Here is a 17,859-nt window from a genome sequence, read left to right on the forward strand (position 1 = left end):
TGGAACTTTCACTCTTCAACACTTTCTTCTTTAAATAAAATGATTTGTTGCAAGGTTGAAAGATACGAGGGAGAGATTGGATAAGAGGGAGATAAGAGATTCGAAACCTCTCTCTTTCTCTCTCAAATTCAAATTTGAAATATATTATTTCTTTTTTAAATATTACGAACGTTACACTAAACTAGTGCATAATCAAGTTGATCTAATATATACATGAATAATATTTTTAGTTAAAAGACTTAATGTGATCCATCCAATATGGATATCAAATCAAGCCTAGAACTAGGTTCTGATTATCAAATAAACACATATACTCCCTTTTATGAAGGGTATTGGCAACTGGATGCTTAATTGTGGACATTAATCTATCTCAACTCGTCTTTAGTTCATATCACATAAGATGACCACAAAGATATCATGAATTAACCAAACCCTACTAAGGTAGTTATGGCATTTTCGGAAAAAACTACTAACTCTCCAATAGACAATCTGATCATTATGGCCCCTTAATTTCTTTTCTCAAGTATTTTAAAATTCTATTATGGACCCCTACAATCCATTAATATATCCATGTTTCAAATCAGAACTAATAATGCAATCACATAGGTGATGAATCACTAATGACCCATTTCTATTCATCCATAGAGGGAATTAATGACCAAGTTTCAATTTAAAAAAAATAATAGACCAAATTTAACTGACTTTCTAGGGCACACATAAAATCAATAGTAATTTTTCAGTAACACCTGCAGTAAGGATATGAAATGGAGAAGTACACCATGGTATTAGAAAATGCTGGCGTGCATAATGTATTTCATGTATTGATATTGAGAAAATACGAAAGAGACGCCACTCACGTCATCGACTAGCAATACCTCGAACTTCAGGAAGATACGACTTACATCAACAAGCCAATTCGCATCTTGAATCGGAATGATCAGATTCTTCATACTAACACAATACCATTGGTTAAAGTATTGTGGACAAATCATGGAGCTAACAAAGTATCTTAGAAGCAAAAAAGTAAAAATTTGAGAGAAATATCATCGGTTGTTTGGTAATTAGATCAGGAAAATTTCGAGGATAATTTTTTTTTCTTTTAAAGGAGTATAATGTAAAAATTCTATTTTTTATGACCCAAATGAGACCATGACTAAATAAATTAATAATTTAATTTTTTTAATTTATTAATAAATCCAAACACTTACCCCAGTTAGTAAGAGCACTCTTAGTTGAGAGATGGGTCAGTGGATCAATTCCCCACACCACAGGAATTATATTTTCGCCAAAAACAACCATTCTTGGTGAAATTTTATTGAATTAAAACTTTATTTATTTAAAGGAAAAAGTTGCAGGAAATTTCTGAAGAAAATCATAAATTAAATACCAGAGAGAGAAGCCCTGCGAAAAAATAGCCTCCACTGGCAAGTTTTCATCTTATTAGATACCAAAGAGAAGCCCTATGAGAAATCCAATTGTTTCAATATGAATTTTAAAGCCAAATTATGTTGGAAACTCCAAACTTAGATAAGATTAATGAATAGATTTTCCCACAACGATTTGTAAAATTTTATAGTTAATGGTAGTTTTGTCAAAAATAGATTCAACTATTAAGTTATAAATGCCAAATGTCCGAATCTAAGCGATCCTTTAGTTTTTTCAAATTCGACTATGAGGAAAATCATTTGATGGATTGGATTTAATTCCATAATCAATGGAATCTATCAAAACTATAAAAGAAGTAGAAAATCCTATAATTTTTGAAAAAGTGGTTTGTATAACAAAACCCATTCAACTTCGATCAATTGAAGATGGTCTAATTTTGTCTAACGAACAAATTTCAAAATTCATTACCTGGTTCGACTAATCGAACTCATACAATCAATGACAATCAAAATTGTCCAATAAGCAAACTAATTTAATTCGAGCACGCTCAATCAATTGACGAATATGATTTGATCGATATAAGGTGGCCAAAAGTGTCTAAAGGCTTAAAGAACTAAATTCAAATTTTCATCGATCCATGGTCGATCGATCGAGGACCCTCAAGCTGACTCAATTGATCGACTGCATTGATCAATAGTCCTTGTTGTTTTTAAAATTTAAAATTAAGAATGGATATTGAGTTATCTTGCTTGGATCAAAGGTGGACCCCACTTGTTAGAATAATATGATTGAATTGTAATATGTTAAACCATCTTCATATGGATTTGGAGTATAGTTTACAATGTGTTTAATTATTCAAAAGATTCGACTTTACCAGAAATAAGTTAGTAAATTCTAACATGTCTCATATTTACATGATTAATATAAATTATTTGATGGTTGAGATTGTTCTAATTGATATGGTTGTTGTGTGATTGTTGAAATATTATATAATTATAATTCTTGTTTTATGATATATGCCTTGATAGGTTCTGATGAATGCTAAACATGCACACATGATAATCATTAATATTATGAATTCATGTTTCCTCTCAGAGAAAGATGTATTTAGTTGATTGTACATATCAATGCATAGACATTGAGCATATATTACATGCATCCATTGAGAATGCATACACAACTTGTGCCTTGAGTTCCTAGGGGATCTCTCTGGATGGTTACTGAAAAGGCTGAGCTTAAAGTCTTAGAGGGAGGTGAATAGAATTATGCCAAATAAAAAATAAATGCGAAATACAAAGATAGATAACACAATCAAATAATAAAATAGCACAAGTAAATAGTAACCTCAAATGTACTAGTCTTGAGAAGTTTATACAAACTGAGTTCTAAGGACAACCTAACACTAAAAACCAAAGACTTATGGCAAGACAACCTTACTAGAACGTTTGTAAGTATCAAAAACTCAAACTAATAAAGAGGCAAAAGAAATAAACTAAATTATCACAACATTCACCACAAGTGCATAAAGTAAATTACATCATTCAACATAAAGTAAATTACAACATTCACACACATAAACAAATCCAATCATTCACCACAAGTGCATAAAGTAAATTACAACATTCACACACATAAACAAATCCAATCATTCACCACAACTCCAGGAATTATAATGGTTAGTTTGTGTGTACACCAACTGGTAAAAAATATTCACACAACTACTCGACTCCCAATATCCACACCCATGGGATATTAGCTTTCACTATGAAAAAGGTTTTCGAAGGTTCACCTTAAAACCTTCACAATTGTGTCTTTAGATGGGCTTACACAATTACAAAAACCCCACACTTTGAGATTTTCTGGATTACCTTAGACAAAACAAAAAATGAGATTTTCCCGGCACAACCTCATAACCACAAAAGATACACAAAGATTAAATTATACTTATCTGAAAATTCTCCTTCTGAAGAAGCTCGGTAGCACCAATCCAATGTAGACAAAGATGTTCAATGTCCAGTCTCACAAATGAAATGTTTTAAATTTAAATGATTTTGAGATTAATTTAGCCTGGGCTAACTTGATTTGATTTTGATCTCAAAGAGGGTAAAATCACAATTCTCTTCTTTAAAGAAATAAAGTTAAATGGAGATCACAAAATCAAATACAAAAAGCTACTTAAGAGAATTTAAAATGAACACAATATAGTTTAAGAAATGCAGGAACTTATCTCTCAGAGTGATGACTTGATATAGCTTGGAATGAATGAAGAACTCTGAAATTCTTCCTCTATTTATAGGTGAAAATATTGTTCACTCGACTGGTCTAAAGGTCGGTTCGACTAGTTGAAGGACCAACCAAATTTCAAAATTTCTGGCGCGATAAGATAAGATCGTTACTCGACTGGTCAAGTGGGACAAAAAAAACCTTACTGAACTTTGAGTCAAGCCTGCACGACTAGTCAAGCACTGTTCACTCGATTGGTCGAGGGTCCAATAGAAAATTTTGAAAATTCACAACAAATCTTGGATTGATCGAAAAACTCTAGGACTGGTCAAGCCAGAGCTTGGACTAGTTGAACAAAGACTAGGACTAGTCGACGAAATGACCTATAAACTTATAAAATGACCCACATAGCATATATAATGAATATGACCTAACCTATGGTCAATCTAGGGTCATCCATACCTTGTTTGTGAGTTTGAAAAATTGAAACATCGTTCGCTCTGCTAACTCATACACTTGAGGGGGCGTTTGGTGCATGGTATTAGATGGGATTAGGTGAGATTGAATTGCATTTGGTCTCATGCCAATTCCACTCCATGTTTGGGAAGAATGGAAAAGCTTGGAATTAGATTAGATGGAATTGCATTGGGTCCTGTGCCAATTTCACTCAATGTTAGCAAGTTGTGTAGGTGCCACCATGATGTGTGGGCAATATCCACGCCATCCACCCATTTTTCGAGATCATTTTAGAGCATGGGCCAAAAAATCAAGTAGATCTAAAGCTCAAGTGGACCCCCACCATAGAAAGCAATGGGAATTGAATACCTACCATTGAAAACTTCTTTGGGGCCACATAAGTTTTGGATCTGCCTCATTTTTAGGCCCATGCCATAAAATGAGGTTACAAAACAAATGAACGATTTAGATATAATATATATGTGTTATTCTCAATAGTTTCAAATGATGGTGGGTATATCCATTCAATGTACCACCGTGTTACAAACATAGCATGAAATTAAGCTTATCCTATGCTAACAGGGGACAATCCCTGCCATGTGTAATAATTATTTTTTTTTGAATCCCATCCCACCTGATCCTTCCCAATGCCATGTGCCAAACACCCCCTGAAATACTTGAAGCTTGTCTTCAAAACTTGAACTTGAGCTTGAGTAAAGACTTGAGTTTCTGAGATTGTTTAAGGTATTGATCTTGAAGATTAAACTCGAACTTGAGACTTGAACTTGTACTTGTACTTGAGCTTGAAATCTTAATCTTTGACAATGCTTCTTCAACTTCAATACATAGAGAAGTTCGATGAAGACTTGGACAACTTTAAAGTGCACGAAGTCGATCAATTCATCTCATTAAAACATGATATAGATTCTAAATGATTTAGCACAACAAAATTTAACAACTCTGGATGCTAGACTTACAATATAGCATTTACAGTTACACCTAATAGATTCGTTACCAGATGCCCATGATAGTGGAAGCCTACTCACAGAGTAGATATATGATTACCCATGTCTGCCTAGGTGGAAGTCTGATAGGTACAAGTTACTCATGCTTACCTACAGTGGATGTTTGAATGGTACAATTTTCATATTGTTGGATATTCAACCCAAGTAAGTGGACAATCATCCCACTTTGTATACATCTCATGATATCCTTGCATTCATGCTCATGCTACATATATATAATATAGTTTGGTGTACTATCTTATATATGGTATATTTGAACCATGCTGCGTTTACTCACTAGCCTAGCCAGCTAACATTGTGGATTAACAATCGTATAGAGATGAATGATGTCGAACAATCTAATCAAATACCGAAAAATGAAGTCGGGTTGGTGGACGAACTCTAAACCAACGGTCGTATTTGGTGGAAAACGAGCTCGCTACATCCAACGGCTAAATTGATTTTGAGATATATTTTAGGAGTTTTAGTTTTCATTTATTCTAACTGTCGTTAGCTTGATTAAATTTGAAAATGTGTATAGTTATAACTTTATTAGACAACGATTGATTATTTCAATTGAATAAAGTTCCAAATGGATGAACTTAGACTGGTATTTATAATTTATTTTGTGAATAAAAATGTCATGGATAAAGTATTATTAAATGAAGTGAACATGGTTGGCTGTATGAGTATTAATGTAATGACAATTTAAGATACATTTAATTGTGGCTCTTAATAATAGTCAGATAGGTGGATTTGTGTACATTTAGGTTACGAGTCATGGACCGTAACTCGAGTCTAAAGGTGTACACTTTATATCCAAAGTGCGGAGCATTACAACATGTGCCTCTATCTTACTTCATCTAGAATAAATTAGGAAAAACTATCTGACTTGAAAGATCAATATTGACATTCTTTACCTATCAACATTAATTAAGGTAATCCTATATATAAATTTTAAGTTTTTTCTTCTTCTTTTTTTTTTTTTTTTAAATATCTAAATAGGGATTCTTGGGTTAAATAAGATTTACTTTGGACTTTTAAAACTTCTATTTTTCATTGTGTTTTGAAATTTTTAACATTGTAGGAATATAAAATATCATATGAGTTATCCATGTGCAATACTTAAAAATATATATATATTAAAATTAAAATTAATGACATGGGTAGAGGGCTAACTTTGAGAATTTTGAGTCAATATCAGATGACATTAAAGCCTGAATTAAACCTTTATAACCTTGAACATATACAATCGCTTTTGGGTGTTGCCAGTTATGAGGGGTGTGTGGCAGAGAGACTGAGAAAACACATTAGGACAGTTCATGAAAAATTGGAAATTATTTCCATTGAAAAGACCATTTGATTGTCTGGATCTTAAAGTCCCATTGTAATAATTGCTTCAATCCCTTGTAAGAATTCAGTACAAAAAATAAAGTGGTAGTTATTTAAGAAGCTTACTTGCTATCCAAGCAAGTACGTCATTTTTCAAATCATCTTTCCATAATGACCGTAAAGACTATCATTTGATAACCGTTACATTATTATATTTAATTAGTGAAAATGATTTAATGCAAATGATTAGTGAATTTTTTTTTTAATCATTTGTGGGTCCCACCTTGATGCCTTGATGAGATCCAATCCAACCACAGATGCATCACTCCTCGATTAGGCGTGAGCCAAAATTCATGTTGATACATGACTTGGTGGGCCACAAGACAGGAACAATGAAAAAAAGGAGACTACCACAGTATTGCCAATGGGGCCCACCATAGTTTTGAATGGCTTGATCTCTACCGAATCCCTTTATCAATGGGCCCACCAAGAAACCAAAGGTGAGCTTTGCTTCTCAACGTTTTCCTTATGGTGTAGCTCACCTGAGTCACAGATTCAGCGTATTTTTTTGGGCCCACAACAAATGAGTGAGGGCACATCTGATGGACGGAGTAGATGCCATCAAGGCATCACGGTGGGACCCACAATTTGATCATTCCATTTACGGATATCCATCCGTTTAAATCATCAGGGTGGCCACAATGATAAGTCGAAAATAGGCCGTTGGTGATTGACCGTTAACTTTCGTATCATGATCGTTACCCAAATGAATGTATATTTACCTGAAAAATGTATTAGAGGATGATTAGTTCCTAATAAGGCTAAATATCGGTACCGATCATGTTACACGTGTACAAAATCGACACATGTGCCATGATTAACTTTTTTAACTTCTACCCGCGCGAATCGCCGAAGATTCTGTCAATGAACCCCGACTCTGCTCCGCTCCGGGTTACAAGGATCCCCTGTAAGCCAAAGCTGTGTGGGGCCCACAAAAATGTTTTCTTTTTATATCCACTCCGTCCATCCGTTTTTTCAGATCATTTTAGCATATGATCCTGAACATGAGGAACATCAAAAGCTTAAGTGGGCCATACCACATGAAACAGTGAGGATGAAGGCATCCACCGTTGAAACCTTTCTGTGGCCCACCGTGATGTTTAGATTACATCCAAGCCATTCATTAGTTTATTTCCACATGGATTAATGAAAAACACAAATACAACCATGATCCAAAAGTTCTATGATCCACACTAAGTTTTCAACTCTGACCGTTCAATCCTCACTCGTCTGGCCCACTGGAGTCTTGAATCTCCCTCGTATGTGGGATCATGTCCTGAGAGGATCTGAAGAAATGGATAGACGGAATTCCAATACATAAACATGGTGGTGGGACCCACAGAGGGCATTGGGGGAACAGGGGAACAGGGGAACAGTGTTACGGCTAGCAGCGTCCTCCCTCTTCTGCGGAGTAGCTAAGCTACTCTCTGCTAGTTTTGTCGCCATGTGTAACTAATAAATTACTAAAAGACCATCGAGAGTACATGCATCATGACATGCCTCTGATAGACATGATGCATGCAACACAATGCCCATTCTGGTATCGTTTGTTATCTCTCATGCGGTGGCAGCATTCAATCTTTGAATTTTAAATCGTACGGTCCAGGGCGGTGGTTACAACTTAAAAGCTTAGTTGTCGCCACATGTGCCAACGTCTCACACCTGCATGAGATCTGGACCATTCATTAGATAAAGCAAGAGTGTGAGCTTGAACTGACCCACAAATCAGAGGATTCGGATTCGGTATTGACCTCTTCAGTACTCATGTCGGTGCTGGAAAAGATCTGTGGGCCACACCATGATGTATTTTATTTATCCATGCGGTCCATCCATTTTTACCAGCTCATCTCAGGGTATTCTGACAAAAATTAGGTAAATTTAAATCTCAGGTGGACCACACACATGAAACAGTGTTGATTGAACACCCACCATTAAAACTTTATGTGGGCACCAAAAGTTTTGGATCGAGCTGATATTTGTGTTTTCCAATCATCCAGGTCTGTGTGACCTAATTAACAGGTTGGATGGCAGATAAAAATTACAGTGGGCCTAGTAAGTTTTTAATGGTGGTTGTTCAATCAACACTGTTTCTTGTTGTGTGGTCCACCTGAGATTTAGATCAGTCTCATTTTTGGGTTAATACCCTAAAATGAGCTGAAAAGATGTATGGACGGAGTGGATAAAATAGATACATCATGGTGGAGCCCACAGCACCGACTATTACCAAGATCTCTGTACTGGAGGGGTCACTACCGAGTCGGAGTCCGAAATCAGAATGTACTTATGTGGCCTAGCTGATGAGTGGACCGGCCTGACTTTTGAGCCATACACGGTCAAACTTCAAAGTGCACGGTACCGGATGAATGGACTGAATTTCGCACACTTATGAGAAGTTGGTACGTGTACCCTGATCAATATGACCATGTGAACCTCCTGATTTGGTACGAACAAAAACGGTATGAAGGGATATTTATGTCATTTCGTACCTATTCAAATGGTGAGCGAATCAGGTGTTACCCACATAACACCTTAGTGGGTATTACCCTTACTGTGGGCCCCACCTTAATGATGTGTTGTATATCCACGCCGTCCATCCGTTTCTCCAGATTATTTTAGGACATGTTTACAAAATTGAAGCAGATCCAAATCTCATGTGGACTACACCACAGGAAAAAAGTGCTGATTGAGTGCCTCACCATTAAAACTTCCAAAAGGCCCGTTGTAAGGTTTTAATTATTTTTATTTTCCATCCAACCTGTTGATAATGACAAGAAGGCCCGGATGAACTGAAAATAAAAAATCAGCTCAATCCAAAAACAGTTTGGCCCACAAAAAGATTTCAATGGTAATTCATCACTGTTTCTAGTGGTGTGGACAACCTAAAATTTTTATCTTCTTAATGTTATGGATTTCATACTAAAATGACATGGAAAAACATATGAACGGCGTGGATATAAAAAAATACATCAACGAAGCCCCTAACGCCGATTAAGGTGTTACCTGGTAACAGCTAATCCGCTCCCATTCAAATGAAATGTGTTAGGTTGGTTTTCTTGCTTTTCCTGGCCTGCGGCCCATTACTGAAGGGCCCACCGCCACCTGTACGGAGAGGACTTGTAGTCAAGTAACCGTTTCAATGCCATATATGGTTCACCGTCGAATGAATTACTCCTGGTTCATCGCCAGTGCACTGTCCACGTATGTATCCTGTTGGTTAATCTGGATCATCCATTTGGTAGGTCCAGCTGTAGATGGCACATAGAGTGGAAAAGCACATAGAGATCAAGCAACCTTTTCCAGCTGTCCAGAGCTTTATTTGGACGGTTAAGAAAAAAACATATATAAATATTCAATCAGAATCTAGGATCAACTAACGGTTTCAGTCCATTGCCAATGCAATGTAAAGCACAGAAGATTGACCGTATAGATTGACTGTGCCTACAATCACTATCCGTCAAAGTGGACCACACATCGTCGAGTGGTAGATCTGATCCGTCTATATAGGTAGTGTTGTCTGTAAGAAGTGCTTCGTTGAAATCAAAATCTAAGAGATGATCCCATCCACTAATGACTACTACTCAATCCATTTTAAGATTGAACGTCCATTTGAGGCCCATTGTCGATTCAGTTTGAATTTCAGCGGCTGGCCATTCATTACAATGTCATTACGTGGACGGTCTAGATCCACCACATACTCCGCGAAAGACGGTGTTTCCTGATCCAGAAGATCTTAGCTACATTAAATTACGTGACGCCACATGTCAGCTACCTACAGGGTTAGGCTTAAATACGAGAAAAAACGGATAAACTATTGTCAGTTCGTTTACTACGTTGCGACATGGGAATATCAGCATGTGTCATTCCACTGGGAGCCACATGATAAGATGATCTGTCAATCTGAACCGTCCAAGCTCTTAACTCTATCAAACGCCAATCACCATTTGAATATTACACTGAAATAACGATTCTGATAATCATCATATATAGATGAACGTAAAAGATTGAAACGAAAATTGTCATTGGCTGACACTGAAATCGAAAATAAGAGATAAATACAATCGTTGAATTTTTTACGGTAGTATCTAGAGTATAGATGTTCCCGATAAAACCAAACCATCCATGAAAGTGGGCGAAATGGGGCAGGTACACATGCTGGAAATCCTTAATCGCGATGCTTGAAAAACGAATTCAATTATGCGGATTCCCGCCAACCTGGCACGCATGTATAACATCTGAACCGTTGATCAAGTTTGAACCATTGAGTAGACTAGCCAGGCAAAAAGAGAAGCCGTTCAGCATGGAACTTCAAGTTCACCAATCAAATTCTTATAGAGTGTCCCTTATTTTGGGTCCATAAGATAATTGACAATGAACGGTGGGGCCCAATAAATAAACGGCTAGGATGACATAGAAAGCAAGAAGAGAGATAGAGACAGAGAGTGGATATTGGCGTTGGGGAGCGAGTAGAGGGGGGGCACAAGAGCGTGGTCATATCGTCATCACCTGCTCTCTGCTCGCTTCGATTTCAATTCCCGATGAGACCAGCTCGAGGGGCGAGAGATGTTTATGTATATAATCGTTGGATTTTTTTAAAAATTAAATTTTAAAATACCATATTTTTTTCTCTTTCAAATCTCTCTCTCTCTCTCTCTCTGATCCGCTTTTTATGCTCGTAATCTCCTGCTTATATCAGCTTTTCCTCATCACCCTTCCTTTTTCTCCTGACCAGAGCTGAGACCTTGTCTAAGTCTCTCTCTCTCTCTCTCTCTCTCTCTCTCTGTCTCTCTCGTTTTGAGATGGGAAGAGAGTGGTACTGGAGCAGATCTTTTAGAAAGGGTGAGAAAGAGAGCCCAGGGTGCATGAGTGGCGTTCTTCACCTCTTTGATTTTCATCAGTTTCAGTACACTCCACAGCAACAGCAGCAACAGAATCAGGCTTTCAAGACAGACCCACTTCACATTGATCAACCCTTTTCGAAAGGTATCTCTCTCTCTCTCTCTCTCTCTCTCTCTCTCTCTCTCTCTCTCTCTCTCTCTATTGTGGAAAAGATATGTAGCAGATTTTCAATGATGGGTGTTTGATAATTCAGGTGTAGAAGCACCAAGAAACAGTTTGGAGTTAGAAGGAGATCTATTTCCTCGAAATCCATTACCGCCACCCATTGAAGAAGATGACATACCTGTAAGAAAAACAAAAAAAAACACAATTTCTTGTATTGGTTGGATAATCTTTCTTCTTTTTTCATACGTACTAAGCTATTACAACAGCCATGAAATGGAACTATCTGAAACTCTATCTTTCCACCCTGAAAATACTTTTATTTTTGTTCCAGATCGGGATCCGTCTTGTTACTAGTCATCCAAACAGTATGGAAAAAGACCCATCATCAGACACCACTAGCTCCCAAGGATCCAGAACACCAAATCTCGTGGCCCGCCTCATGGGTCTTGATCTATTACCTGATCATGTCTGTTCACCAAAGATCCAATCTCAACCGTCCCCATCACGCCCGAAATCCAATCCATCTCGTAGACATCTCCAAACCAAAGACACCAACTTCACTATAACGGATTCTACACGATACGATACGGGCTCACGTTCATTACCAGACACTCCAAGAATATCATCTGCCAGACGGTCAGATGTCGATCCACGTCTTTCTCTTCAACTAAATAAAGAGAATATAGATGTCAACGATTTCAATTACTCACCATTCTCTTCAAGAAAGATAGGAAAGAAAGAAGGGAAATTCCAGTATGAAGAAAACAAGAGTCCAAGAAAATACGCTCGTGAGATCGTGAAGCAAGTGAAAGAAAGTGTAAGTAGGAGAGTTGGGATTGATATCACAAACATCTCTACTAACAACAGATGCAGGAACAAAGATAATGAAGCTCTAACATTCAATATCAGAAAAACGAAGAGGCCCACCAAATCAAGTGACGATACTAGTCCAAGCAAGACATCATGTTCTCCTCGACTTAGATTCTTAGAGCCGAAGACCAAACCACCTACAGAAAGCAAAGATCAATTCAAGAGTTTTACGAAGCCGCGGCTATCTCCATCACCATTATCGTCTTCGATCTCATCCTCACCATTGGAATGTACAAAGAACAAATCACAGACGTTGCCGCGATCGACAGTCAAATGCAAGAAGGCTAGCTGCGAACGATTCACGCAGCGACCCAAGAAGGCTGCTGCTAATATAGAGAAGAAATGCAAGGCTATACGAATCCATGCACCTCCATCATCTCAAGCACGGGTAATTACTGTCTTTTAATCTTCTTCTTCTTCTTCTTCTTCTTCTTTTTTTTTTCGTTTGGAAAATGATTTTTGGAATTTCAAAGTTTTTATTTTAACCCCACATAGTGTAAGTTGGTCTTTGATGCTTTCTTCACCGTTTATCTCAAATCAGGATTATCCATTCATTGGGTGGGCCACAGTAGTATGTACTACTATCAGCTGTAGATTGGTTTTAGCATTGTGTCCTGATAGATGAATGGATGGGCTTGATTTTAGGACTATGTGATTATCATGGTGTGGCCCACCTTCTGCACAGGCCGGATATTCTTCTGCATATGTGACACGTTGGCGGGAAAGAAACAGATTTTCCCGAAATTAGCCCTGCAGGGCTGTTAACTGCCTCATTGAGGTGATGGTTCCTTCACAACTCCCAGTAGAATGAGTTTATTCTACAAGTGATGTGGGCCCACCTGCGTGTGTGTTATGTCATCCACAGGTTCGGCCCCACAAAAATTAGGCCAATCCAACCGTAAGTGGATTGCCTGGTGTACATCACAACACCGACCACACGGCGAGTCGACATCACCAAGTTATGTGGGTTCCACCAGGAGGTATGTGTTATATCCATATTGTCCACCCATTTTGCGACATCATTTTGAAGTGTGGCCAAAATATGAGGTAGATCCAAAGCTCAAGTGGACTTAGACTACATATCCAGAGCTCAAGTGGACTAGACTACGGGAAATAGTGGGGATTGAATGCTTACCATTGAAAACTTCTTCAGGTAACAAAAGTTTTGTATCCAGCTGAAATTTATTGTTCCCTTTATCTAGCTCTAGTTATGTGTGACATATTCGGATGGCAAATAAACATCACGGTGGACCTTAGGAAGGTTTCAATGGTGGGCTTCTTTTTTTATTTTATTTTATTTTATTTTTTAAACAAACGCACGCAGACACACACTCACACCGTAGTGGAATTTCACCATGTATGGGTACTTGAACCCTTGACCTGGTGTTGAAACTCCTGAGAGTACCACCGCAGCAAGAGTAAGGACCCATGGTGGGCTTCTTTATTCCTACTGCTTACCCTGGTTTAGTCCACTAGAGCTTTGGATTTATCTCATTTTTCAGCCCAAGTATTAGAATATCTCGAAAAAATTGATGAACGGTGTGGATACGACACATAAATTATCGTAGAGCCTACGGAACTTGGTGATGTCAACATATCAAAGATGTCAATCCACCTCCAATCCAACCATCAAGTGGCCCACTTAAATCGATATATATCTTTTTTCACATCAACAAAGTTACAAGTGGTTAGCCACCTTTATGAAAGGAAATTAAAAAAAAAAAAAAAAAAATTGGGCCCATCAAGTGAATCTCAAGGTTTCTCTTGTTGTCCATTATTTTTTATGGTGAGCCCATTTAACAAAAAGCTGACTAATCCAACCATCACGTGGCCCACCGCATGAATCCCGAGGTTTTATTTTATTATACGTTGTTTTCTATGGTAGGCCCACCTAAAGATTGTAAAGGCCTGAATTTTCGAGCATGCCATCAACATACTAGAACTCACGTGATACACTAGTTATATATATACACAACATGGTGGATCCCACTCGCCAACATGTCCATCACATTGCCCAATTCAGGCCTCTCATGGATGATCAGAACTGTCCATATTCTTGATGCCACCCACAGCAGTTACATGAAGAAACTAACACTGATTTGATGATCCTGACCATCGATATATGGAGCTGAACGTGGATCATGTAAACAACCTTTTCAGGTCTCTCACCAAGCTACAAACTAATGGTTGGAATCATCTGATTATTGGACCATAGCCAATTCAAACAAACTCCCAGATAATAGATGGTTCTGATTACTAGATCATCTCCACATGTGGGCCCTGATGGGTGGTCCACACCAGTAGATTATTTACGGTCCTTGTGACGTTGTTTTGTAATGATGCACAGGCACAAGCAGCCGTTCCACTACAGTTATCTTGTTCGTCGAGCCCATTGTACGAACTCCAACCTCAGCCGTTGTTCGACGACCGAGACGACAGCAGGACCACCGTTACCGTTGGTGGTGCTGCCGACTTCCGGTACGTTAGTGAAATCCTCCAATGTACGGGCGTGCACGGAGCCACGCCAGTTTCTTTCACGAGGTGGTTCTCTCCTGCGCACCCCGTTAATCCTAGCCTCTTTCTACACCTGGAGCACTCCTTCCAGCCCGACACGTGTGGGCCGCTCAAGCACAGGTCCAACCGACGGCTGCTATTCGATCTCGTCGACGAGATCCTACGCGACACACTCAGGCCGTACCTCAACATGAGGCCGTGGGCACGTGCAGCAGAGAAGACCGAGCCACCGAGGCACGTGACAGGCGAGCAGCTCCTACATCAGCTATCTTCGCGAGTGCGGGGCTTCCCTCTAGCCAATTGCCAGACTCTCCAGGACATTGACGCGCTCGTGGAGAAGGATCTGTCCGGGTCTAACGTGCGCCGGTGGGCGTTATACTCGGCGGAGGAAGAGAACGAGTCGATCGTGTTCGAGATCGAGCGGGAGATCGTGGACTCACTCGTGCATGAGTCGCTGCTGTTGTTTCTGATGGAAGGAGCGCAGTAGGGCAGACTGCGGGGATTGACGTCATCACGGCCGTTCCGTACTGAAACGGCGCAATGATGAGAGCGGGATCTGTCAGATGTCACATGGGGCTTCACGTGACGAGATGCTATTCGCTGGCCAGATTCCTCGGGGGACGGAGTCGTGACCGCCACGTGTCGGTTGCGGTCACCACAATCTGATGACCTTTTTACGGGAGTTGAACGGCGAAACGGTCGCTTTATGACTGTAACCCGGGCCACCCGGTTCTCCTGGGATACACCAGCATCCATCCGTCGCTGTCTGCCTCCGTACACGTGGCTGTGATTGGGTGAATCTGAACCGTTAATCTTGTTGTATTTCTCTTCTTATTTGCACTTCTATTGTCTGGTAGCTCAGATAGCTAGTGTCTTCTGAAACTGGGCCATTAAATGTAGGTCCCACTGATCGGACGGTACTCGGTCAACACTGTACAGAACTTTTTGATATAACGTAGCATTAGCAACGAACCCAAGAGAAGTTGTTATTTGATACTCTGGATGCGTACGATACTTCCTAGGCAGACACACAGACACACTCCAAGCGGATTGCGTTGGGTTACACACCACACACCTCTATGTTGTGGTGACGTCACCAAGTCATGTGGGCCCACCCAAGTGCATGTGTTATATCCAAAATGTGATAAATCATTTTAGGTCATGAGCATAAAAATGAGACAGATTCAATGCTAAAGTGGACCACTAAACATAAAGTTATGAGGATTATAATTCCAACAGTTGAAGCCTTTGTGATTTTGACTAGATGGTTATTAAGTCAGAATCCAAATCATAATTACTATGAAATCATGTGAAATCATCATTGTATTGGGTGGCCTTTAATTAAAATTAATCGAAATTCAAAAATTATGTTTGCAAGCTTATAATAAGAATGCATGCAGATTTTGTAGTATATTCACATAAATTTAAGTTTACTAAGGTAAATTAGCATTAGTTCATGAATTTAATATACATATATATGGGAGATTCGAAAAAATGACTGGAATAGACCCATTGAAATATATAACTTGGTCATAAATGAGGATAATCCGAGTCTCAAGTAGGCGGCAGATGTAAGTATCTCAAACAATGCAACTCATCAATTTTTCAATAGTTTAAATCATTTACATCAAATATAGCAAAAGGCACTTTTTCGAAATCATAATAAAACTATATAAATTCATTTCACATATATTCTGATTACCACTTATTTACAAGCCTTAGTTCTCTCTTTCTGTACCCATGCATTCCAAATGCAAACTGTTGATGTCAAAATCTGGTCGATCCTGCCTCACCTCCTGCTAGGTAGAGTATATGTAATTTACTAAAGAATAAGAGAAGACACAGGAGGTGCCGGTTAAGGCCGGGAACCCTTCGATGCCTAAGTCATGATATGGACTTACAATAAGTATAATAGAATCAGAATATTTGTCCTATCTTTTTTCTATAGATGAGACCTTTATTTATAACATTTGGTCTTAGACGCGTATATGGCAATGCCTCTTGCATGGTGATTGCGTATTACAGAAGAGATCTTCCTCTAGACATGTTATGGGTGACTTCCTGAAATCCTCGACGAATATCTCGAACAATAGTTCTATCTTAATATATTGTAAGTGTATTTGTATTCCGAGGTGGTGGTCGATATCTAAGGCTGACATCTGAGGTTAAAGTCAGTGTCCGAGGTTGAGGTCTTTGGTTATGGCCAACCTCCGATGTCGAAGATGGTACTAAGGCTAAGGTCATTTTTCGGCCCTCAAACAATCCATAATCTTCGGGTCCGTATATATGGTCAGTCTATTTTTACCCATAACAGTAGCCCCCCTATTTCCAAGCATTTTTCAGGCACTCGGGAAGTAAATTAATGTGGATTAACATTGTGTGATACATTACGCCGAAGAGATTGGGAGTTCGAGAGGTCGGACGAAGTAGAGCTAGTGGGCCGAGCAATCGTGAGATCGTTAAGTCATTGTTCAGTCGTAAATTACACACGATACAATTAATAGGAAGGACTTTTTTTCCCTTCAACTAAGGGAAGTCTCAATCATCGGTCGATGTAGAACTAATAGGAGAGACTTTTCTTCCCTTCAACTGAGGGAAGCCCTCGTAGTCAATCGTGTAGTTTGAATAGTCGAGAAAATCATTTAAAAGAATTTTCTTCCCCTAACCTAGAAAAATTCTTTTATTGCAAAACTCATAAAGTAGTAGAAAGCATAATAGTATAATCATGAGTACATTTTTCCCTTTTAAAAAGGGAGGTTAATCTTAGTCGAGTAGGTCGGAGTTGGCCAATGAGTCTTATTACCGAACTCAGTCAATTGGTTCAGCTCAGTCGTTAGGTTTTCTTGCTTGACCTAGCTTCCTCAAGTACCTGCTCTAGCTTGGTGTTCAAGGGATTGTACTGATGGAAGTAACTTTTCAGATGTCGATTGGTACAATGATCTTAGTCTTAGTCGTCCCTTTTCCTTCTTTTGACGTTAACGGCAAAGGGCTCCTCTCTTCCCTTCACTTCATA

General features: G+C 38.8%; 1 protein-coding gene across 1 annotated transcript; it reads left to right on the forward strand.

Annotated features, from left to right (window-relative positions):
• The first annotated feature begins 10,950 nt into the window (after positions 1-10,950).
• Positions 10,951-15,489, forward strand: LOC131233514 (uncharacterized). The gene is made up of 4 exons (XM_058230253.1): positions 10,951-11,441; positions 11,551-11,642; positions 11,794-12,720; positions 14,680-15,489. Exons 1-4 carry the CDS (start codon positions 11,258-11,260, stop codon positions 15,331-15,333), a joined length of 1,857 nt encoding a protein of 618 aa, XP_058086236.1. The 5' UTR covers positions 10,951-11,257; the 3' UTR covers positions 15,334-15,489.
• Positions 15,490-17,859: the final 2,370 nt, after the last annotated feature.

Source organism: Magnolia sinica, chromosome 18, assembly GCF_029962835.1.
Source record: "Magnolia sinica isolate HGM2019 chromosome 18, MsV1, whole genome shotgun sequence".
NCBI lineage: Eukaryota > Viridiplantae > Streptophyta > Magnoliopsida > Magnoliales > Magnoliaceae > Magnolia > Magnolia sinica.

What these genes read in the sequence shown, in the direction of transcription:
- LOC131233514 (XM_058230253.1), top strand. Translation starts at nt 11,258, where the DNA reads ATGGGAAGAGAGTGGTACTGGAGCAGATCTTTTAGAAAGGGTGAGAAA. An exon ending in TTGAAGAAGATGACATACCT is followed by an intron (nt 11,643 to 11,793) that starts GTAAGAAAAACA and finishes TTTTTGTTCCAG; the next exon opens with ATCGGGATCCGTCTTGTTAC. An exon ending in CTCCATCATCTCAAGCACGG is followed by an intron (nt 12,721 to 14,679) that starts GTAATTACTGTC and finishes AATGATGCACAG; the next exon opens with GCACAAGCAGCCGTTCCACT.